Source organism: Caloenas nicobarica, chromosome 7, assembly GCF_036013445.1.
Source record: "Caloenas nicobarica isolate bCalNic1 chromosome 7, bCalNic1.hap1, whole genome shotgun sequence".
In the NCBI taxonomy this organism is placed as follows: Eukaryota; Metazoa; Chordata; class Aves; order Columbiformes; family Columbidae; genus Caloenas; species Caloenas nicobarica.
This window is the reverse complement of record NC_088251.1, coordinates 17,936,807-17,961,282: the sequence shown is the minus strand read 5'-3', so window position 1 is coordinate 17,961,282 and position 24,476 is coordinate 17,936,807. Positions and strand designations below refer to the sequence as shown.

The following is a 24,476-nucleotide window of genomic DNA, read 5'->3' as shown; positions in this document are numbered from 1 at the left end:
TTCTGGTGCTGATGTGACCTACACTATTTAGCAAACAGAAACCCTCACCCTTAATTCTGTGCCAGAAATGCAGGCTTGCATAGCTACTTTGGACCAGTGTTGCATTTGGGCAGATTAAGTTCTACAAACAATGTTTTGCCATTTCTAGCTTGTTCTAGTTTCTAGTATGTGCCAGAGACATCTGAGAAGTACTTAATTTCTTGTGGAAGACAGGTTTTTATTTCCTAAGTTCTTTGGAATTTTGTTCCAAGATAGGAAATATGAAAGATGGCTTCCTTTACAAAGTAATCCTTGAAACATCTGAGAATGAATGCATGACTGGCATTCAACGAGTCAGACCACAGCAGATTTGTGACCAGATCCCAGGTGCTGTGCCTACTGCTTGGGTTTGATCAGGCTAACAGCCCCAGGTAGGAAGAGCACCCTGGGCAGGAGAGGGGCAGTACGTACTAGTTCATGTGTCTGGTGTTTCCTAGTTTCAGAGCAGTTCTGAAAGAGGGCAGAGGCTCTACAGAACCTTTAGCAGAAACTCTCAATGAGACAGTCTCAAGTAACGTCTCAGGCTACTGAGTTATGTTGTTTAAAATAATTTAAATTTCTGGTCATGGTTGCACTTCCTCTTGAAGTTCTTCTGTGATTCAAACACCTGGTATGCATTCAGAAAGCCCTGCCCAGTAGTTACCCTCCATTTGATCCTTGTACAATCATTCTATGACCCTGCGAAGAGACCTCTGAAGTTGTCATGTCTTGTTCCAGGCTAGACAGTTGCCTGAGTTTTACTTCCTAGCATGCCTCCACGCACTTCTTAAGCCATCTGGAGCAGCAGAAACAGCCCATTCTACATGCACCCCACCTGGGCTCAGTGCAGAAGTAGCTCCCTTGTCTGAGTTATGGTCAGGCTGGTCTAGAGCCCTCCCCTGGATTGCCACTTGCTGTTTGTCCAGACTTTTGGTCCTCTTCAACTGCTTCTAATACAATTCTTTTTAAGTTTCTTCAGTCCAAGCTTACTGATTATAAATCCACCGTTCTGGGGTTCTTCCTCCCTCAGATTCTGTTTGGGAGGATTTCCTGCAACATTGTGACCCTTCTTTACTCCGTTATCTGCCCTGCTTATCTTTGTGCAATGTGTGTACTTTCCTTTGTGCATTTGAAAGCCAACTTTCTTTTTCAAATTCATTATTTGCTTTCTAGTCAAAATAAATTATATCTATTTAATAACAACAGTTTAGCATTTATGTAACAATTTAGGGCTTGTCATATTGTATGAGATAAACTTGCTTGACTGTGTTGTAGACAGAATACTTTGCTGAATTAGATGTTTTAGGCTCCCAGTCCCTCATGTTCATGTGATGTCTGCAACCAAATGACTTGGTTCCTGAGGTCAGAGATGAGTGTCAAGTTTAACCAACAGCACAAGTAAATAGAAAGCTCTCAAAAACTCAGGCTCACACTGTAGGGTTCCAGTCTGGTGTTGGTGACATAGATACTTTACAGGAGCTGTTCTCTGTTTAGGAATACTGATCAGACTGATCCTGGATTGTGTTTGTTCTGACTGTGCAAATCACTCAATCTTTTTGTGTCACCATACCCCTTTCTGAACTGGTCCTAATAATGATCTTAGCACTCTCAGCTGATGCTAACTACTGATGATGTGTGAAACACTCATTTTTCTGACTGTAGTTTTTATATGACATAGGTCTTAATTCACTGCCATTGTAGGCTGCCAAGAACAACCCTGCAATACAATTCAGTAAATGCAATAGCAGGGACGGAGCCCTTGAGATGCTTTTCAAACTTGTATGTAAAGGTACAGGCAGCACATTTAATTCTATAAGGTGAACAATCTCACATTCCACCACTGAAAAATGTATTGTGTGTAGGTAAATAAAAGGGTGGAAGAGAATGTGGAAGGGTATTGAGGAAGCTGGAGATTATTTTTTCAGAGATGTTTGGTTTTATTTTTAGGATGGAGAATCTTTATGTCAACCGTTTCATGCACATGTTCCAGTCCTCCTGGAGTGACTTTGCAGATTTTGAGAAGATCTTTGTCAGAATCAGCAACACAATCTCTGGTGGGTTTATCAGCATTGGCTCATGTTTGCATTGTAGGATGACTGATTAGTTGTCTTGTACATATCTGATTAGGATGGAAGTGGCTGACCCGCACTTCTGCTCTCACATAAATAAACTGTAGTCTCAGACTGCTCATCACACCAGCAGCCCACAAGACCAAAAAGCGAAGCTATGATCTCACACAAACTAGAATTACTGCAAATTGCTCAGTGGCCTTCTCTGTCCTGAGCTATACTGGAGGTCAGGCAGCTCGGGCACCATAATCTCTTCTGGCTTTTAGAAATGTGCTTTCAGATATGTGCAAGTGCCATAGGACAAATTTTAAGAAGTATTTCACATCTAAACCTAGAGAGAGCTTAGTGGGGGTGCTTTTCAGAGCATATTAGCTGTTAAGGCATTTTTGCAAGTTTGATTGTCTGTGTTCCACTTCAGCCATCTAAATACATGGAAAATCTCCAGGGAGGCATGTTTGGAAATGTCCTCCACTAAAGGTAAGTACGAAGGCGACCACTCTTGCCTTTTACACAGACCAGATCAAAGGCTGTTGCCTAACATCCCAGCCATGTGCTTAGTCCTGGTTGCACTGCTGCAAACTGTCCTGGCTTCTCAACCCTGTCCCAGCACAGGGAGAGTACCACTGCCTCAGTTCTGCTGTCATAACCTCACCCTCAGTCACTTCTCATGGGCCATTTGTGTCAATGACATGGGGCAGCTCAAATGCTTTTCAGTGGTAAATTTTTCCCAATGGGTCATTTTCACAGAACTTGTTTCAGGCAGGAAAGCCTGTGCTGTTAGGCCAACAGATCTGGGCATGTGTTGCAAAGGACTGGGAATGACCTGGCAACTGTAACTTCTTCACCTGGTCCAGCCAGGATGGGCTGTCAGACCACAACACAAGGAACCGTGGTTCTTACTGGAAATTAGTGCAAGCTAGGCCTGAGAAGCCTTGTGGCATTTATCCAGAATGTTATCTCTTTTCAAAAATGTGTCAGAATTAGTTGTGTATACCACATTAAACATCCTGCTGTGCTTCCCATTTCATACTCACATCTTCTTACTAGAAGACAAAAACACCTCTCTAAGCATGTGAGTTTCACTTTTGTATTCAGGGCCATTCAGTTTCTGCAGTATCTTTCATACTGTTAAAAACTCCACTGATGTAGAATTATCTTATCAAAGACAAAACACTTACTTTCTTTAACCCTTTTCAATATGGACATCTTAGCAGTTACTTGAAAAAACAGTAAAAAGAATTGCAGACAGACATGGATTTTGAAGGTCATCGTGTCATTTCTGTAAAGCAGAGCTGCGAAGCCTTTGATTTGTGAGCCTGACCCAACCTGCTGTTATCTCCCACAGTTACATTATTTTATTTTACTGTATTGCTGGATATAATGGATACACACGTACTATAAATTGATTAGCATGTGGCTTCTCAAATGTGTGTGAATAGCCTTTTCAGACTTTAGAAAGGAAAATACTTTTTCCTCCTACTCTGAAGTTTTCCTCCTCTTCAGTCTGCCTAAGGACCAGTTAACAGAAATAAGAGTAATTTCTGTGGTCTTGGGTATAAAATAGAGCACACAAAGTGACCAGAGCTATTAAAAACTAATTACAGCAATTAGTTTTATCTAATAAGATTGCTTCCTAAAGTACCTTTATCGCAAGAATAAAATACAATCTACAAATAATTTCATTGATAATATTTCTACAGTCTTGAGGAAAGCTCCGATTCTGTGAGCTTTAAACGTTAAGCACTGGTCTCAGTTATGCTAATGCAACTCTGAATCTGCTTGTTTGCGTGCCTTGGCAGAAACAGGGCTAATGGAGAAGGTGGTTCAAGGCATTTTTCGTCATGTAGTTTCTGTTGAAGGTGATGAGTCTTTTTGCTTGATACAGAATTCAGATAGAGCTCCAGACTCATTATTCAATTGACAGAGATGATGTAAACATCAACTTTAAGCAAACTTAACTTTTTTCCGCCCCGTTAGAAAGCACTGTGTGTTTTGAGACTTCTTTTTTAATTATCAGTGCATTTCTTCAGGCCTGCCTTTTTCATCCTTTCACCCTTTGTAGCAAAAAATTTGCTTTCAGAAAATGTTCTGCCTTGTGTAAAAATAGACAATAATCTAAAACCTTACTTGCTTCATGTTTCCCCTAAAGACACCGATGGGATTTTTCACATTAATAATGTTTTTTCTGATTCTGAATGGTTAGGCTGAAGTGGCGACATGACATTGTGAAACAGAACACTGCAATTGTGGAAAACATCCAGTAGTACTACATATAGGTAAAGAAGTGGAGTTCCCAAAACTAGCGTTTTATTAAGAAGAGATGTTAATCTGAGTAATTAATATTAGCAATTTAAATATAAACAGAGGGGAAAAATATTAAACAAGCAAAATGATGAATGAGGAGTTTTACTGAGTCAAAGTCAAAACCCTTCGCCAGGTGTCCCTTACCCAGGTCCAGCTAAGAGAACTGCTCCAGCCAATGCTGTTCCTCACCTACACATGTTGCTCTGTATTTCCCTTCTGCCTGTGCCATCTTTTTTGGACTCATCCCTCTGTACTGCATACCCTGGGAATTTGAAGAGTGAGATTTAAAAACATCATGGAAGCCCTGAGAAGGTAGTCTGCAAATTGAGAGAGTATTTTTCATAGGAGTGGAATATCCTACTTCTCATTGCTTCTGTACACGGAGAAACAAATTTCTACTAATTCTTCTCAAAGTGATAAGCAAGGGTTACGTTGTCTGTTTAACTTAAGTGATTTTTCTCAAAATTCTCTGGCACCTCATGAATCCTTTTCTTACTACTTTCTTTAATCAAAGTTGCAGTGCAGTATAACAAAAGGTGGGGAGGAAAGGAGTAGTCCTACAATGCAGTGGGATGTTGATGCAGTGCAGATACTGATTCCTCAGGCTTATTTTTCCTTTTAGAATATGTGATGCAGCACTGGAAGGAAGATTTCATGTTTGGCTACCAGTTCCTGAATGGGTGCAATCCTGTGCTGATCCGGAGATGCACAGAGATACCCAAGAAGTTGCCCGTGACTATAGATATGGTAGAATGCAGTCTGGAGAGGAACCTGACCCTGGAGGAGGAAGTGAAGGTACGGCTCTGAGCCAGGTTGCACTCCATCTCTTCCTTCTCACATCCTCTAACCTTCAAACCCTGTTCCAACTGCCTTCAGCCACATCTCCCCTCTTCACACTGTATGGCTGGTCATGGCAAAGCTGGTTGTCTCTGCAGACTGCCAACACTTCTGTTGGCTGTTTTCTCCTGCTATTCTGGAACTGCAGACCATGCCTTTCTCCAGGTCCAATTAAAGAGCTGTCACAAGAAGGTGAAGGGTCCTTTTTTCAGTGGTTTCCTCTGAAAGGTTAGAGACTGACTGACTACCTCAGAGAGGAAAAGTGCCTCTCCCTCTTCTGATAGGGTCTTACCCTCTTGTCATCTGCAGAGTTGAACTAACATGCTGAAGAAGCATTGACAAGGATGGTGACTTGCTCTTGTTTGTACAACAAGCACAGGGATCTCTTCAGCTGGCGGTGTGGAACTTGCTTGCATCTTAGTGTCACTGCATGAATGCCAAATATATAGTTGCTCTTTGCTGGAAGGCTCACTGTCAGACTCAGCTGACACAAGTCAGGTAGTTGTGTAAAGGTGCTTTCTGTCTCAATGGCATCATCCCTGAGCCACCATGAGCAACAGTGCGTCAGTGGCTGCTCATAACCACAGAGCACAAGCCAGCCTCTGGCCAAGACTTCCCGACCTTTGTTCTGAGCCTTGCTGCTTGGACTCCGTTAAAACGCATCATGAACTTTTTTTTTTTTTCCCCCCTCCAGCAAGGAAACATTTTCATTGTCGACTACGAGCTGCTAGATGGTGTGGATGCCAATAAAACAGACCCGTGCACAATACAGTACTTGGCTGCACCCATCTGTCTGCTGTATAAGAATCTGGAGAGTAAAATTGTACCCATTGCAATCCAGGTGGGCTTACTGTCAGGGTCTTTAAAGGGACATACTGCCTGTTATCTCATCTTAAACATGACTGGCTTGGGGTTTTGTGTTCTTTTTATATCTTTCAGCTTGGTCAACAGCCTGGGCCAGACAATCCCATATTCCTTCCTTCAGATGCCACATATGACTGGCTGCTAGCTAAAATTTGGGTTCGCTCATCTGATTTCCACGTCCACCAGACAGTGACCCATCTCTTACGGACACACTTGGTCTCAGAGGTGTTCAGCATAGCTATGTTCCGGCAGTTGCCTGCTGTACATCCCCTCTTCAAGGTTGGTTCTTGCATAAAAGGGCGTATATGGGTCAGGGAGGTTATCGCTTTAGTTTGACAAACCACAAGGAAGTCCTGGTGATAGCTCAGCCAAGATAGTTTGGCTAGCTGCCCTGCAAGGCAGCATACAACTAAGCCATCAGCACCTTCAGGACTTCAAACTTTACACCTGATCACTGTTGAATTCAATCAGTGAATTTACCTTCTTTCATTTTGTCCCATTTCAAAGCTCTTGGTGCCACACATGCGGTTCACAATAGCCATCAATACCAAAGCCCGAGAACAGCTTATCTGTGAATGTGGCCTTTTTGACAAGGTAAGTAATCCTACATATCCCAATAACAAATCTTCATTATTCTTCATAGTTCCGTATGTGGTTTTATCCTTTAACCACCACATATTCCTTTGTTTCTTGACCTTTCTGCTGAAGGGCAAACATAACTAATATCACCTGAGTAACCAGCACATAGAACTGATGTCTTGTGCTAAACATGTTGTCTTTTACCTCTGAGTAGCCAATTCAGAGCTGGCCAGTGTCAGCAGTGAGTCAGTATCTCACTTATTCATAGTTGATGTGGCTTTGGAGTATGACTATAGGAGTGCAAAGTAATGTAATATGCACATACATCCCTGCACATGTATGTACACAGTTAAATCCCCAATTTCTTTTAAGTACTCAGTTATTCATCTTGGGTCAGGGTGGTGAGCAAAAGGATTTGCATCAGAGAAAGATGTGTAGATAAGATAGATTTCTAAGCCCACAAATACTGGGTGTAGATTCCAGCGTGTCTTCTTGAATTGCCATAAACATTAAGATCTGCAGATCTACTCGGATTAAAACTCAGCTTTGTCCGAGTCAGTGAAACACAGCCACGTGTCATGGACTGTGGTGCAGCTCTTAGGTCAAATCTGAAAATCTAAATCTGCCTGCACTGGTATTTAACGTGTACCAGGCTCTGCCTCCCTTGGCTCCTCCAGAAATGGCATGCTGCATCTAGGAACCACAAAAGGTTGACATGCAGCAGTCTCTGGGACAACACACCAGCAGGAAATGGGAAGTTTTGGGTGGTTTCAGAAGTCCTTCCAAAGAGAGAGCCTGTGATTCAGACAACCCTGTCCCTCTTACACTTCTGGCACCAGACCAAAAATAGCTTCCATGCTCTGCAGTTTTTCACCCAAGGAGAAAAGAGAAGTTAAAGCCAGGCACCTTCCTTGTCTTCTGTACTCCATTGCTGACTGTGGAGACCTGTCAGGCACTCACATCCCTTTGAACAGAAGCATAATCTTCATACCCCGTGCATAGGGGATGAGTGTATGCCTAAGACCTGCCAATGTGGATCCTGGAGTTCCCGAATTTGTTGGTTCCAATGAACAACCAGATGGAGGACAATAAGTGTAAGCTGACTACTGCTATTATATGACACTTAGCATCATATGCTAGAAAAGGAACATTTGGAAGCTTTTGTGCATTGACTATGTAAAGAGTTTTGCAGTGCTGCTTGTTGTGGACACACTGTGTTTTCCAAACACAACGTATACCGAAACCCTGGCCAGTCCTCACCAGTAGTCACCCAGCAGGACTGAGCTCCTGGCTTAAATTCCTGTGTGGCTAACAGTAGCCTGCATCCTTAACACTTTCTCCTAAACCACTCTGTAGCGGGACTGGGTGGTTTAGCAAAAGCCCTATTCTAACACAGTCTGGACTGCCTTGTTTCACACACACACACACGGTTCGGAGCACAGGGCTGGCAGTGTGTGCTTTGGGTTTGATACTTCGACGTTGCTGTGCTTTATTACTGTATTCCATTATAAGCAGGTGCTGTACCTATGGAGAAAATGTGGATATGAACAGCAATTCATGGGAAAGGTGTGAAATCTCAGAAGTCAAAAGGCACAGTTCCAGTAGACCTCTGCAGTTCAGTACTTGTTTGTGTAGAGATGTGGTTTTCCCCTTGAAAAACAGCTTCACCAGCATTTTGAATACAGTCTCCTGTGAATCTGGAAAGCCAGTCTCAGCACAAAATGAATGTAACCTTCTACTGTTCCGTCTTGCCATTCTTCCTGCAGGCAAATGCTACGGGTGGAGGAGGACATGTACAAATGGTGCAGAAAGCAATGAAGGATCTGACTTACAGCTCTCTCTGCTTCCCTGAGGAGATGAAAGCTAGAGGGATGGAGAGCAAAGAGGATATCCCCTACTACTATTATCGGGATGATGGCATTAAAGTCTGGGAGGCTATAAAGAGGTAAGAGACTGTAGTTCTATAAATGGGTAATAAAGTCACTGTCACAGAGACACAGCTTCATTTTCTCTCTGCTCTGTTTACTCTTCATCACAGTCTTGTGAACAGCTCCTGGACTGTTTAGTCATGTGGAGCCTTTTCCATCCAGCATATCTCATCTGAGGAAAAATGTATAGTCAAGCAAGCACTCACCCTTGAAAGACTGTTAATTGCTGTATTTCAGAGGCCCCTTTATAAGTATGTACTCTTCTATGGGATTTCACAGAGTTTAGAGAGTTCGAATTTAGATCTGCAAAGGGAATCTAGTGCTACAAAGGGAATTTCATTAATTCTCTTTTAGCTATGCACAAACCAAGAAAGAACCCAGCTCCCTGAGCCAGCCACATGAACTCATCCAGGTTCTTGTGGAGTGGAAGTGTAAGCTTGGCTTGCATGAGAGAATTGTGTTAAGAAGCCAAACAGATTAGGCATTAACTGATTTGAGCAAAACCTTTTTAAAAATGCCTTAAAATTGCAAGGCCCAAGTTTTATCAGGAAGGGCAGCAGTTCTGAGTCAGGAGAGGTACTGCAAGGCTGCTCGTCCAGGCAAACATGTCTTCTTTTCAGATATGGAACACTGCCTCAGAATGAAATGATTCATATGGTTTTTATTCTACAGTGGCATTTTGTTTCACAAAAACATATTTTTGTACAGAATAAGTTGCTTGCTAAATATGCAGCTGATTTGAGCCACATGATTCTGAAAACCATGTTCGTTAAAAATCAGATCTTTTATGTACACAAAGTGGGGGGTTTATAATGCAAGCATAATATTTAAAGTGTTGGGTACATCTTTATCTCCTGTCTTTTCTCTGTATTTTGGCAAGGGGTTATCTTGCAATATTTCCTGCAATTGTTAGTGCCCATTTGAGAGAAAAGGAAGTTATAATCTTTCTGTGGTTGGTTTTGTTTTTTTGTTTTGTATTTTTTTTGTCTGTTTTCTCTTTCCTGTGTTTTATTTGCTGATTGAGGTATGCCTTTTTAAAATACCAGTTAGTACTTAGTCAACTCAATTTAGTTTGACTATCTGTGGGTGTTAACCTAGCTGAAGGAAAATGTTACACTACACTGCCTCCAACTTGGTTGAGAGCTTCTTCATAAGTGAATAATTTGGTTTATAAATGAGGTGGGCAGTACACTTCTGAATGTGTGATATCCTGACCCATGAACCCATGATCATACATATGTTTAGTCACCATGAATTTCCCACACTCTGCAGGGGTGTCAGTCTCCACTCTTTTGATGAAATAACTTCTATCCCCAGCATTGCTTCACATGTGTCAGGTGGCCTAGTCTTAAGAAAGCTGATAAGGTTGTCCCTGTAGAAGAAATGAGGCTCACACGTCAAAATTTTAAACCCATTCTCTAATACTCGGTTTCTTATTTCTGATCTAACTGCTGGTAGATATTCCAACCCAAAAGGCCTCATCCACACTTCATATACTAATTTATATTTGCACACGAGGGGGTCTAAAATACTGCCATTGTGTAAGAGAAGGATTACCTCCTGTATGCATTTGGTAAAGGTGCAAAGTGGTGGAGGCAGAGCTCATGCAGGGTAGCTTTATCTCTGCATGTTGCAGGATTTCTCTTTTGCTTTTTAGTTAGTTAAACTCTTAGTGTTTATGCAGTCATTTGTCTGCCTCAATAACAACTCATTTGGCTAATAGAAACAAGATTGACAGATTTGTAAAGGTCTCCAAGTTGCAATCAATCCATAGCTTATTAGAGGAGAAATCTGTATTGGTTAACAATCCTTAATCCTACCAGTCAGCTTCAGCAGTCAAATGTTTCACCCTATGGGTTGTTGTCAAAATATTTAGAAAGAGATTAGAGGCACCTGCAGAGCTAACAAAATATCAGAGCGTAGCTCAGTTAACCAGTCATTCAGTCATGAAATGCCTATCATCAGGAAATCAGGCTTTCCTATTTTACTGCTTTCAGAACTATATTTCTGTTATCTTAGTGTTTTAAGAGCCTTTCTTTCTTAGGTGAGTTAGCCTGGGAAGCTTTTATAGAAAGAAGGATTTTGAGAAGAGGAACTGGAAGAGAACATGTCTGCTGTATGCAGTGGGTGTAGGAAAAAGCTCTAGACCTCTTATCCCCAAGAGAAGTGTTTTGGCTCACCCACACTTTGCAGTGTGCCACTTGGGCTTTGTGAAAAGGATGTGTGGTAGGAGGGGGTCAACTATTTGAATGGTATTCAGGAGCAGCTTTGGAGTATCCCACATACAGGGGATGGTGCTGCTATCACAGTTTGGAAACCCCTGTTCCCTGTGTGAGAGCCATGTGGATATGCCAGAAACAGTCTGTATTAAGTGAAAAAAAAGGATGTAGATGTGATGACAGAGGTTTAGGCAGCAGCAAAGCCTCGAATAAGAGAATAAAGTTCCCAGGATTCTTCAGGGAATGCAGTGTGGTCCAGCATCTTTTTATTGGGAGAGGAAGTGATACTACAGTCAGAAATGGATCAAAGTTGCTCCTGCGCATCCCCATTTCTTGTGGGAAGGACGTAGGAGGGCGTTGAGATATGCTTTTGCCCTTCTGTCTTTCTCCATGCAGCATCTGCCTCCTCTGCAAGGTCAGTAGAAGGACTTCAGGGAAGGGCAGGTTTGCTTTCTCCTTTTCATTTCGTCTTGTTCATTTGTTCTTTTGTCTGAAGTTTTGCAGAGGATGTGATTCATATCTACTATGAGAGTGATGAGGTGGTGTGTGAGGATGTGGAGCTCCAGGCTTTTGTCAAAGACATTTACGTCTATGGGATGAGGGGTGTGAAGGCCTCAGGTAAGGTATTGGTGGCCCAGTCAGGTCTGCAGCTTGTTTAGTCCCTGCTGATAGCAATGCTGCATGCACAGCATGCCTTGAACTGCTGGAGACACTCTCCCTTCTTGGCCCAAAGATGCTTGGTTTTATGTGTGAAACCCTGGATCAGGCTCCCTCTCCCTCAGGAGACAGCTGTTTCCTTTGCCACACATTCTCACTACGAGCTTGGGCAGATAGTCTAATGTCTCTGTGCACTGGGGATTGGTCCTTTGATCTTGTCTGCTCATGCACTGTGGAGGGAAGAGGGGCTCTCTGTATGTGCTGTTGGAACCACCAGGCAAACTGATAGAATGACAAGGAGCAGTGAGACCCCCTTGAATCCTGTCCTCCAAACCTTGCATCAAGTAAGAACCTCCCCAGGAGTATCTTGCTCTACTTCACATTTGTTCAGCATCTATCTTTCTGCTGTCTTCAAGAGAAGATACTCATAGTTCTTTTTAAGAAATATTTTCCTTTGTTCTGTCTTCTCTCACTGCCTCTCGGTTCTTGCAAACCATTAAATAGCTGTGTGAGTTCTTGTCCAGAACATGGCTTTATTCTCCCACCTGAGTTAACGCTCTTCTGCCTTTCACTAAACATGTTTTTTCCTTCCACTCGCATTTTGTCCAAGCAGGTTTTCAGGATTTTATACAGGTGGATGGGGTTTCTTCATACTGTCCTGACTGATTTACATCTGGAAATACCTGTCGGCCAGTGATCTGGGGCAGATGGCTTTCACACTGCATGCACACGTTTGTGTGTGAGACCTCCAGGCAAAACTGTGATGTTTGCACTCATTACCAGTATACACTGGTGTATAACACCCTCCTGGGCTCTGCCTACCTGGATAAGCAAAGGACTCTGGGCCAACTAGTTGCCATCGTTTTTGTTTGTTTAGTTGTCTCTTAGGAAAAGCTTAGAAATGGCCTGCTAGTACGGACTTCAGGCTTGATCTAAGTATCTTGATATGACACAAGTACGGAGCCTTTCCAGGGCGAGAACTGGAGTGGGACACTACAAGCACCACCAATGGCAGGACTGCCACTACAGGTGGGAAACCTGCCAGGCCTGCAGCATGCCTATCTGCCTTGCTGCCTCTCCAAGGGCTGGGACAGAGAGTAGGGGGATTTGGCTGGGTCTGTGAAGGATGGAAGGAGGATAAATGAGGGAGGTTGTTGCACCTGGGGTTTCCTTTCCAGTTTCTGTTCCTACCCTGTGAGGGCTGCTCTGACTGGGAGCATGCCAAGCCCCTTTAAAAATAAGCACAGTGTGCTTAGGATAGCAGAACACAGGAAGGGATGGTGCATCCTTTTCTCTTTGGGCTTGGTGGCTGGCCAGAGCTACCACGTGCCTCTTCTCCCTCTCAAGCTGAGTTCACATTTGCATCATGTTGGTGGTGGAGATGTGAAGCAGCTGGCACGGGCAGCCTAAGAAGGGGCAGCTTGGCCCATGGTACTGACAGGTCCCTAGGTATCCTGGAACCTGTGGTCGCATTGGGATGGGACAGGGAGTACAGCACTGGACTGTGATGTTGGGGGTGCTTTGGCTGCAAAATATTTCCCTAGTCCCTGACTATTCTCTTCTTTCTTTATATAGCTCTGTTTGATCATTCCCTTTCAAAGACAGCTTGATGCAACTATTTCTGTTCCTCATTCTGCTGCTTCTCTTTCCGAAGTTCTCGTTTCCTCACTTCCTGTTTCAGCAAATGAGCTCTCCTTGCTCTCCTTCTCACCATGCACTTGATTGCTGAGCCTTGGACCTTTGTAAGTATAAGCACATGGTCATTTGCTCCTGCTTACACTGCAGGCTGAAGAAAAGGGGAATATCTGATGCTCCTGCCCTGTGGACTCTCTTGAGTTCCTTGCTGCAGGGTAGGTAGAGTGAGAGGACAGGGATACAGTATTTTTTAAAGATTTAGTTATACCTTGCCCTTAAGGAATGCCACAGACTTTGCAAACAGTGGTGGTGCCTCACAAACCTGTTTTGAGGTAAGGCAAGATCACTGTTTTTACAGCTGGACAGCCAAGACACAGGGAGCTTGAGCAGCTCCTGTTAGACCACACAGTAAGATTCAGACAGAGAATGCCTTGCTGTTAAGTGACTGCTGCACAGTCCTCTAACTCATGCCTTTTGAGGAGCTGATTACTAGTGGGTAACTGGGTTGCTTCATAGCTGGGTTACTTAAGTTTTTCTTCTCCCTCGTTTAGGATTTCCTAAGATGATCAGGACACGAGAGAAGCTAGCAGAATATCTCACTGTGATAATATTCACCACATCAGCCCAGCACGCAGCTGTGAATTTTGGTCAGGTAGGAATTTCTGGGAAGAATGTTCTTTTTTCTGGGCTGGGAGTTGCATCTACCATGGCAAGATCTGAGAAATATTTTTTAGCAGATCTACAGACATTATATTACTCTTTCTGGTCAAAATAACTGCAAAGCCATCTGCAAATCCCCAGGAAGCCTGTGGAAACGGAAATATTTTGGAAACCGAGAAAGGCATTTTGAGTTCTAACTATGTACCCAAGCTCAAATTTATGGGTTCTAACTTGTATATTTTAGCTTTAATTATTTTATTCTAGAGAACTTTTTTTAAAGCATTTTAATAGGTTGCTAAGATCCCTTTCAGAAATTCTGAATGGTTCACGTGCACAGTCTAGCTACCATGTTTTCCAGACGTCACTTCAATTGCCTGGGTATGATATATGCTGGTAGTCTGTGGCACATTCTGCAATGAAATGCAATGAGTTATGCTAAGTGGCTTTACTTTGCATTTGCTGTTAGTGCATGCACGGGTGACTACCATGGCTTGCTGTTGTAAGCTGCTTTAATTTGGCAGTGTGCCTGTGCCAAAGCAGCATACATCCCATTTTCAGATGTGGCTTAGGGAACATGTGCAGTGCAGCTCAGTGCTGTGACTGCAGTTCATGTAGCTGCATACACCATCTGCCTTTGAGCTGGTGCAGCTGGCTATTTCTAACAGCTCAGTCCCAGAACAGGGATCTAGCTGCACTAATGGCGTATTTACCAAGGGTAAATAGTTGAAAGCTACCATGCACGTCAGCAGGACCTCCAGTTTTCCTTTCTGCAGCAGGACAGACAAACCTCTACCAGGTAATGTCTCACTGAAGTCAGTCGGACAGAGGTCCAGATCTTCAGTGATATCTAGATACTTAATTCCCACTGATACACATAGAAATTTGAAGCAGTACATCTGTAAGGATCTAGGCTTTGGTCATATATAGTGAAGTTTTCAAAAGCACCAATGTGAATAATATTCCCAATGCATGGAAAGGGCATTTCTGTTCATTTCTTGAGATTGTGATCCAACTGCAACTTTGAGCTTCCTTTTTGATGTTTGATGTGTCACATACAGATAGTCTTTGTTATCTCTGCCTGCCTTTACTGACTTATATTTACTCTGAAACTATAGTAGCAGTCTGCCTTTCAAATGCTGTTTCTTCCAACATCAAGGCATTTTGGAAAGCAGACTTCACAGCCAGAAGCAAATCTCTTTGTCAGGCTGTATTGCACAGAGCTGCTTTGCTGAGTGGGTGGTTGGTCACTGGAACAGGCTCCTCAGGGAAGTGGTCACAATGCCAAGCCTGTCAAAATTCAAGGAGTGTCTGGATGATGCTCTCAGTTGTATGGTTTAGTTTTAGATAGATCTGCAAGGTGCAGGGAGTTGGACTTGATGATACTTATGGGTATCTTCCAACTTGAGATATTCTATGATTCTATGAGCGCTTTTTTTGGCACATGTTCTGGCTTCAGGCATGGATAATCTCACAGATAAGCAGAGAGACCATTTTCCCTATGGGAACTATTCCCAAACACATCCCACATCACTCTCCATATTGGCTCAGCTGTCCACTCCTGCAGCTCAGAAGCTCTGGGACAGGTCTGGAGCCAGGTGTCAAATGAACCCTCACTATTCCTGTGCCACATCCATGACCAGGGACCTCTGCGACTATTCACTTCTAACCTGTCATTACAAGTGAAAGAGACATCTCCCAGCCTTCCTTTCAGGAAATCCTGTCAATTCAAGTACCACTAAGATACCATCAACATTGCCCAGGCTATTAGGACTTATCAGAGAGCTTTCAGAGAATGAAAGGGAGAATTTGGCATGCAGAGGATATTCAGCCCATCAGCAAAAGGGTCTTCAGCTATGGAAAAAAATGGCAGAGAGAGTTGGCTGAGAGTAGGAGGAGATGGCTGTGCATTCAAGAAAGTAGATTGAGCACAGTGTAAGCATGGCACACAGCTGACATGGGACTTTCCCCAAGGCAGGGCAGGGGATATGTATGAAGGTAATGAAAAAGTGCTTGGGAAAGAGTGAGTCATGGTAAGTGCAAGGTCTCAGAGGGTGGCAAAAATTGGGGTCATATCTTGGGCAAAATGGGACATCGCAATCCCACAATATTGAAGCAGGCCGGAAGTGATTCTGAGTTCCCAGTCTGGCACTCACCGTGGCCACATCCACGACAAACCCGCGTCCTTTGCCTCTCTTACTGCCTTACCCCACAGTACTGTGGGTGTGTTCTTAGAGCAAACTTTGCAGAAAAGGACAATTGGAGAAAAGCAGATTTTTATCAAGTATAGGTTTTTTATTAGAGGCTGCCTCAGATTATCGAAGAGATCTTTATTTAGTAAAATAGCTAAATCCTTAGCCTCGCTGGTGAATATGGGCTGTGCAGGCATATGCCTGTGGTAAGCAGAATGACTACTCCCATTTAGACAACCTCTCTCCCCTGTGAGATCTTGAGAAAGATAGTAGAGACTTCCTTGTCTCATTCAGTCCTTCTCTAGTCCTTTAGTTAGTATCTTCTTTTTCTGAGAGGCCCATATTACAGAAGCAGACTCCCTGGTGTCAAGATTCCTATTTTCTTTGCAGTCTTCCTAAATACCATCCCCTGTAGCTTTTCAGTGTGTTCTCTTGCTTTGTTGTGCAGTATGACTGGTGTTCCTGGATTCCCAATGCCCCACCAACAATGCGCTGCCCTCCTCCGACAGAAAAGGGGACAGTCACCATCGAGCAAATTGTGGAGAGTCTGCCAGACAGGGGACGTTCTTGTTGGCATCTTGGAGCTGTCTGGGCCTTAAGCCAATTCCAGGACACTGAAGTAAGTCGACCTTCTCTAGGTGGTGGAGATGTGAGATCATGAGGGTCATGGCAAGACCACACAGACTCATGAGATTGTAGTACTGCTCTGTGCTTGACTGGACCTTTCTGTAGAGGTGTATCAATGGTGTGGGTTTTCCCTTGCTCTGCCAGATGTAAACCAGCTCTGAGTGAGAAGTTTTATTTTTACTCTGAGGTTGTATTTCAGCCAAAATGAAAGTTTTTAAACTCAAGCATGGCATTGCTGAGTAAGGATGCTGGTGTGGGAGGAAGACGGCTGCAGAGGCACAAGGGTTTTCTCCACTCCTTACCCCAGCTCCACCAATGCTGTGGAGAAGTTACAGCACTGTGTCCCCCCCTGTCCTCTCCTTTGGCAAATCTGCCCCAGTGCCACCTGCACTACAGCTGTGGCTTGTGCCTGGCTGGTGTGGAATGCAAACAAAACAAGCCTACAGGAGGCTTTGCAAGCATGGTCTATAGCTGTTTTCCTCATGTAAAATGAGGTTGTAGGTAGTTGATTGTCTCACCCAAGAGCTGAATCTGGAAGATGTGATTTGAAATCCTTAAATGGAAGATGATGAACAGAGAGTACTTCAAATGAAGTCTCTCTTTAAGAAGAAAGCAGATTTCAGCTGAGAAGCTAATAGTATGGGTAGTATCATGGGAAATAGTTACCTAAAGCAGGTAATTTGCCAGTATGCATATTGGCAATGCAGTATTTAGGGCACTCTTATAGAGTCCAAGCAGGCTAAAGAAACTGTCAGGTTGAACTTTGAAGGACAGTTTTAAGTTAGAAAAAACTTCTACTGTCACTGATAGATGCAGTTGTCTTCTTTTTTCATCCCTGGCTGTTGATTCCCATCCCATAATGTCCTTGTCTTTAGCAGCATAAATGTTTGAGTGGCTACACAGAGGTCTGGCTTGGGAAGCTGATCTGGCTGACCACTAACCTGAATAAAACTACTTGGTTTTCAGTGGATCAGCTCCTTGCAAGTAGAAGAGGTGCCACACAGATACCTGAACCAGCACTACAGAAAGGTGCAGGGATGAAAAGAAGCAGCTAGTGGTGGAGGGAGGGCGGAACAGTGTATTTCATTGGCAGTGCCAATGTAGTCTAGCTTAAATATTTATGGTACTACTTTAATAGTAGCATTTGTGAGGCTCTGGATGTTGTTCTGCTGGATGACATAATGCTGCAATAGAATAGCCATTGCTTTCTCAATGCATGATTTCTTGGTGTTTTTCAATTAGCTGTTTCTGGGCATGTACCCAGATGAACACTTTGTGGAGAAGCCAGTGAAAGAGGCTATGGCAAAATTTCGCAAGAATCTGGATGAGATCATCAGCGCCATCACCGAGCGTAACAAGAACAAAAAGCTTCCTTACTACTATCTTTCCCCAGATCGCGTTCCTAACAGTGTTGCTGTTTGAGCAGATACCCAGGAGAGTTTAGAGGCACGTCAAGCTGATGATGCTTTCCTGTTACATATGCTTCTTTTCACTGAACTTTCAGAAATGGATAAAATAAACCCACCCTCTCCATCAGATCTGACCCATAGTCTATTTGGATTTTCAAACCAAATTTGATTGTGACTGATCTTGTGGACAATGCCTAGTTTACAACTGTCTCGGCCAACTTTGTTACAAGTTCATTTTTCTAAGATTTTTTATTCAATCTTAGAATCAATATCCATGTTTCTGTTAGCTTTCCCTCTCCTGGTCAAAACAAAATACGTGAATCTGTGGTTATATTATGTGATGAAAATAGTATCATGAGCAATATGCAAGTCACATGTTTTAAAATCTTTCCTGTTTTTAATAGGTGACACTGATCCTGGTTTTAATAGGTGACACTGGCGACAAATAAAAATATAATATTTAATGTTTATGCATTGTTTTTCATCTGATTAAAACAAATGTTAAATATTTTCACTGCAACTGTGAATGTCTTAATCAGGATGAAGGTAGAAGCAGGATATTTTCTTAACATAGCTGATGGGTTTTTAATACTTTCTTACCAAGTTCAAGTGAAATGAGATAAATTTTCATCTCCTATGAATGTCTTGTACCTACATAAACCTGTATGTTTTCTAAATAAAACTAGCAAGGTTTGTTTTAGGCTCTGCCAGCAGAGTTTCATGTAATTCACATATGTACGGAGAAATGTTTCGCTTAGCACGATGACAATGAGTACAGACCTAGCAGTGCTTGTCCTCGATTTCTGTTTCATTGCTGAGGCTGCTGGTTTTTGTGTGCAGTTTCTTCTGTTCTGTGGGAGATGAAGAGGCTACTTGTATAGTGATAAAAATTGTGGAGAATTGACAGCTTCTAAGGGGAATCTTCAGATTTGGCCAATTAAGCATAATTGGCATGTACCACCTTAGTTAGAAACAACTGAGCTGTGTCTGTTTTGTTTAGAGGTGATTAGGTTCAAGTACTTGGGCTTTGGTTAAAGTTGAAAGTCATTGAGATAATGAAAGTAAAAATAAGGTTTCGGAAATTTAAGAGTAATAGTTTTGTTAATAACAATTTTGGTTTATTTTTCCCAGGATTTGTTTGCTGTGCTAGTTTTGCCAGCCTGCAGTCTGTTTTGTCAACAGATAAGAAAGCTTCTTGTGCTAATAAAACAAAACTGAACAAGAACATCTAGCTTTTATTTCTTAACTCAATATGTAATGCTGTATGTCTCAAAAACTTTGTAGGAATAAGTACAATGTGTTGTGTAGAGAAACGAAGCACCTGCACTTTGAGAAATATAGTTATTTCTATAATTCATGTGTGATTTGGAAAAGTGTGCTACTAAAATATATGTCCTTTTTGTTTCATGTGAAACACAAGCATGGAAACACAACAGATTTTAGACCCTTTACAGCAGACTGATTCCCTTTTTCTCCCTCCAGCTGAAGAGTTTCAGTGAAAATGTGGAAGGTAAGACCATTTCCTGTTATTGAGGAAGTATGTTTAAGACTTGTGCATCTTCCTTTTACTGCAACCCGTGGAAAGTGATGACTGTGGAACCAAGTTGTGCAATTTTGTGGCGAGACTGGAATAGGACCAGGGGATTGGGACCATAACATGTGAATCGCAAAAAACAAAAAAAAAAAGCTCTGTTGCATGTAGGTCAGAACATGGAACAGAACCCAGAAGACCTCTTTCTAAGTACCAAGTTTTAATTGGCAACTGGTCTTTCTTGCCACAGTAGTAGTTACATGGTGTATAGGAAGTAATTGCACACACCGATATAGTGGCACAAAGTTTTTAGTTTGCTTTATTTGTACTACAAACAGGAATATATATTGCAAAATCAGACCTGGCTGGTGAGTTTAGAGGTTAGCTGAGTCATGGAAGTTTTATGTCCAGAAGACATGGCTATGATTGCTTAGACTGATCTCAGCATGACACAGGTCTTTGGACTTCACTGAAGTGTTTGCCTCCTCAAGTTCAATACAAGGGTGCTTGATTTTGGAAACTATTTTCTGTGAAAACATGCACTCATGGTTTACTGAAATACACAGTTCACACTGGTGCTTGAGTCACTTGTCTCTCTGGTGAATCGCTCTTGCTGTGAAAGATACGTGCTGTGTTTCTAGTTCTGTGTGCATTCAGTTTTTGCTTCTTGCAACAGGCAGTTTCTTGCAGTACCTTTGTGTGACTGAAGAACCTCTGACCAGTTCCCTACCACATCCTTCTCCTTTCTTTTGGTAAACTGAGTTAACTTCCTGGACCCTTTTGCTCTAAGACTTTCTTGAAACCGCTTATCTGTTCCCACTATGGGCAGCATGTTCCCAGCATGTGGGCAGTTGACACTGACAGCGATTCAATAGCTATTTCAGCCATTATTTCATAGGCTGCATTTCCTCCTGCCTGTAACCACATCTGCAGTTTGTCCATAGATTTAGGTCTCTGACATGTAAAAACAAAACAGCAGGTTGTTTGCTTGCAACCAGCAGCTCAAGAGGTCCAGACTGGATGCAGATCTCAGTGGCTCAGCCTTACTAATTCCAGTTACTGGAGGACAGTGGTGTATTTCTGTGGTTTATTGGCAGCCTCTTCATTGCACCAGCTTTGACATTCAAATTCAGCTGTGTTGCCTGCCCAAGCTTGTGATCTCTGCTAAACAGGCAGGTGGTAGGAACAAAGTCTGAGCATTTTAGCTGACACAAGCAGTGAGTGGCCTTGGCAGAGGGCCTGGGGAAGAGGATGGATACATCAAGGAAGCTTTGTCTCCAGCATCCTGCCAGGAGCAGGGACACACACACACACAGAGGTGCAGCCAGAGTACAGGGAAAGGGAGGGAGTAGCTGCTTACCAGTTTGTCTTAATTCACGTACACACAGGTACATGCATACAGGGATATAATATCATAAGGACGCATGCAGGTGACATGACTGAAGTGCAGCATAAGGTGGTAAACCATCATAGACACAGGAGGAACTTCAGGTGGGGAGAAAGTTGTCAGCTGCATTTGGGTTTTGGCTGGAGAGCAGAGTCTAAAAGGCTTAATAAAAGGTTAGCCAGACCATGCCACAACTGTGAGACATTACTGCCTTCTCAAAAGCAGGTGACTACTGTGCTAGTAGACATGGCAGAATATATGTCAACTATACAGACAGAAGGAAAATATAATCCATAGAGATTTGTCCACAGACACTCAGAAAATTAGAAGCAAAACTCAGGAGAGAAAAAAAAGGGTGTCAGTTCTGTGATCTGACCACAAGGCCTGAATTTCCTTCCCTTACTGCTGGAGTGTTCTTGCAAAGCAAAAGCTGATGTTGCAGTTGTCCAGATAAATTGACAAAATAATGGATAAGATGCTGATTATCTTCAGCAGTGGCAGGAGAGAAGGCTTTACCAGTTGAAGAATTAAATTTCAGTGTAAATATGCCTTTATCTGGTGAACACTGGGAAGGTTATTTGCCCTATGTTGTGATTTGGGGTTGCCAAAGAAGGTGTTGCTGCTTCTGACAGGTCTTCCCAGAGACTGGAGATGTACAGTTTTTGTTTTTGTGAGGTGAGTTCTAACACAACAGGTTTGTTCGTTTGTTTTTATTGAAAGGATATGCAATAGGTTGGTTTGTTTTTATTGAAAGGATATGCAATAAATTGCTTTGGAAGGGCAGGGGTAAAGGTAGCTGAAGTAGTAATTTTCAGCTGCTTATCACAGACAACTGTTGTTGTGCTATTGCTTTTAAAATCAAATGCAACAGAGTAGTTAAACTGTTTGTTCATTTGGTTGGTTTTTGTTTGGTTGGTTTTTTTGTTTTGTTTTTGTTAGGTTTTGTTGTTGTTGGTTTGGTTTGGGTTTTGTTGTTGTTTTTGTTTTTAAGCAAATGTGAGTAGAGCTTATTTTGCACATCATTTATTTTAATGAGCCTTCTTTAGCCACAGAACAGGCACAGCAAAGGCAGAGGTATGTGGAGCCTATTTTGGAGACCCTGAGGGATGTTCTGACTGCTGACCTGAAGTTCTTATTGAGGACAGAAGATAATTTAATATTTAGTATTTAATATATTAGAGTGTCCCTGTACCATCTGACAGTTTTAATGTCAAGAGCAGTTTTAGGTGTTGTGGTTTATTGGCTATTGCCACCTTATCTTCAGCAACTACTAGTCTATTGTTGAAAGCCTTTGCCTCAGGATACAGTAAAGGAAAGGTAGAAGATCTATTTGTTGATAGTCTGTTGATACTGGAAACAAAATTGGGCCAGGTTCTAGGGATGTTCTGAACTGATATAGCTAATTTGAAATAGTTGATGGCTATATGGATCTATACCCATGCAGAGATGTCTTTAATTTTTGCCTTTATAGATATTGTTGACTATTTTGATCCTTTCCTGTTCATTTCTGGAAATGGCATGCTTCCCTTACCTACCATCTGTTTATGGCTAGTAATTGCGGGCAGATTCTTTTCCAAAGCACTAGAGGGCAGCAATATTATATTAAAATAAATCTCTTTCCAGCATCGGACAATACTGGTACCAGCAAGATAAGCCGTGGTTTCTTCTATTAGTCCCCTTCTCCAACAGAGCTGGTAATCTTGTTCAATCACAATTCTGATTTTCAGAGCAAACACCATATCACTGAGTTTTTGTTTTGTTTGTTTTTTTTTAATGAGTTTTCATTCATCTTTGCTGCATTAAAGCAGACTTCAAACATGCAAAGTCTGCCACTTGGGTATGGTGTGCTGGCTTGTACTCAGTATCTCTGTCATTGCATTAGACCACCTGTTAGTTTAGATACACACTTAGGTGGAAGGGCATGAAGAAGGTCCCTTTGTGCACAAGTTGCTGTACAGGAGATCTGCATGTCTGAGGCTTTCTCACTGTTCCTGCTGGCCACCTCCTGGCACATGGGCTCTCCTAGCAGCACTGTTAGAGGACAGCCCTTACTGATACTGAGCAAGAATGTCATAACTGGTTTGTTGCCATCTATTTGGCAATATCAGACATGGCTGGTGCCTTGATATACTCAGTAATTGTGGTTTTGCATGCCAGGTTCACCTGTACTTGAGTCAAGTGGGCAATTCTGAACAGGGTGTTCACATGCCGGCTCTTGGTCTGGAGAAGGTATCATCCTATCCAATGCTTCTCCTGGTCTTGAGATTTTCCAGGAGGAGACTAGATGCTTTTCAGGTTATCTGGCATTACTCTCTGGAACACAGACCTTTGAGTGCTGCAGCTTTTTCTATTTCATGTGGAACAAAGACAGACCTCTTTGAGGCAGGCAAGGCCAAAACAGTAAGACTTCAGCATTTTAGGTGACAGAGAAAAGTATACGGCATTAGAGCTCCTAAACACTGCATGGGTCTGAGGATAATCGCAGTAAGTTTCATTAAGCCTGCACTTACACCATAGTCGGTGAACACAGAAGAAATCAAGTTGGATTAAGTCCTTTCAGCTTCAACAGACATCTCTACCATCATAACTAGCGACAGCCTTTGGTTCAGTGGGTCAGGGCCAAATCTTCACTTTTTTCATTTAAGGGAGGTATGTTTTCTTGCCTTGCAGAGAATAGTGCAGGTAAATATCGTCAAGGCAAAAGGCTTGATAAGATTAACTGAATTTAACTGAATAACAAACAAAGCAAAAATTGAAGACCCCAGATCTGAACTGTCATGGGCTTTGGGTAATTCTGTCTCTAAATCCAGAAAGAGTCAGATTTTCTAGCTCAGGTCCATCTCTAACTGTCCGCTTCACTTATTTCCAAGATTCAGGGCATGAGATAGTCACTACCTGGGTGAAAGGAAATTGTCAGATTAGTAGGATAGCAATGTATCAGATCATGGAGTTTTAGTGCCTCCTTTGGAGCTGTCCTCTACTGTCCGCCTCGGGGATTGCATCCTGTGCTAGAAAGATGGTCGGGTTTGCTTCACAATCCACACAGCAATTTTCTGTGTTACTGAACAAATTTCCTGTTTGTACATATGCAAGTGGTGGATAATGCTTGAATACCTTTAGTCCAGTAAAAGAAATATTAAGTGAGCTGTTGTTCAAATGTTTCCTTGTAAGAGCTGAGTTAGAATCTAATGTCCTAGTTTTAACATCTCTATCTCTGTCTCTATCCAGCTTCAAATTCAGCTTCTCTGGTGAGCACAACTAAAATTGTACATCCAACAGCCTTTTAACTTTAGTTTTGCGGTGTTTAAGATACAGTTCTTGGCGATTAGGTTCAACCTCTAATTACATAACTGAGTTATGACCTCGTTAAAAAAAAATGTGGGAAGTCAGTAAACTCAATTGCTTATAGGCTTCCTTCTTGGAAGACCTCTGCTGAAACCCAGGGAACTAGGGCCTGCCATGATTTTCCTATTGCAGGGAGAAACAAGGCACTGAGCTTCTTCATGTGTGAACGCAAAGTTCATATCTCCACCTCTTCCAATAATTAGCTGGACTGACACCAA

At 42.4% G+C, this 24,476-nt stretch overlaps 1 protein-coding gene across 1 annotated transcript in view; it reads left to right on the top strand.

Annotated features, from left to right (window-relative positions):
- Positions 1-19,186, top strand: part of ALOX5 (arachidonate 5-lipoxygenase) — a 33,039-nt gene extending 13,853 nt beyond the window's left edge. Inside the window, exons 5-14 of the mRNA XM_065639548.1 lie at positions 1,966-2,072; positions 5,014-5,186; positions 5,923-6,069; positions 6,168-6,371; positions 6,600-6,686; positions 8,438-8,616; positions 11,315-11,436; positions 13,662-13,762; positions 16,408-16,578; positions 17,829-19,186. Of these exons, the coding sequence (XP_065495620.1) occupies positions 1,966-2,072; positions 5,014-5,186; positions 5,923-6,069; positions 6,168-6,371; positions 6,600-6,686; positions 8,438-8,616; positions 11,315-11,436; positions 13,662-13,762; positions 16,408-16,578; positions 17,829-18,008 (1,471 nt within the window). The 3' untranslated portion in view covers positions 18,009-19,186. The remainder of the gene's footprint in view (positions 1-1,965; positions 2,073-5,013; positions 5,187-5,922; positions 6,070-6,167; positions 6,372-6,599; positions 6,687-8,437; positions 8,617-11,314; positions 11,437-13,661; positions 13,763-16,407; positions 16,579-17,828) is intronic.
- The last annotated feature ends 5,290 nt before the right edge of the window (positions 19,187-24,476 follow it).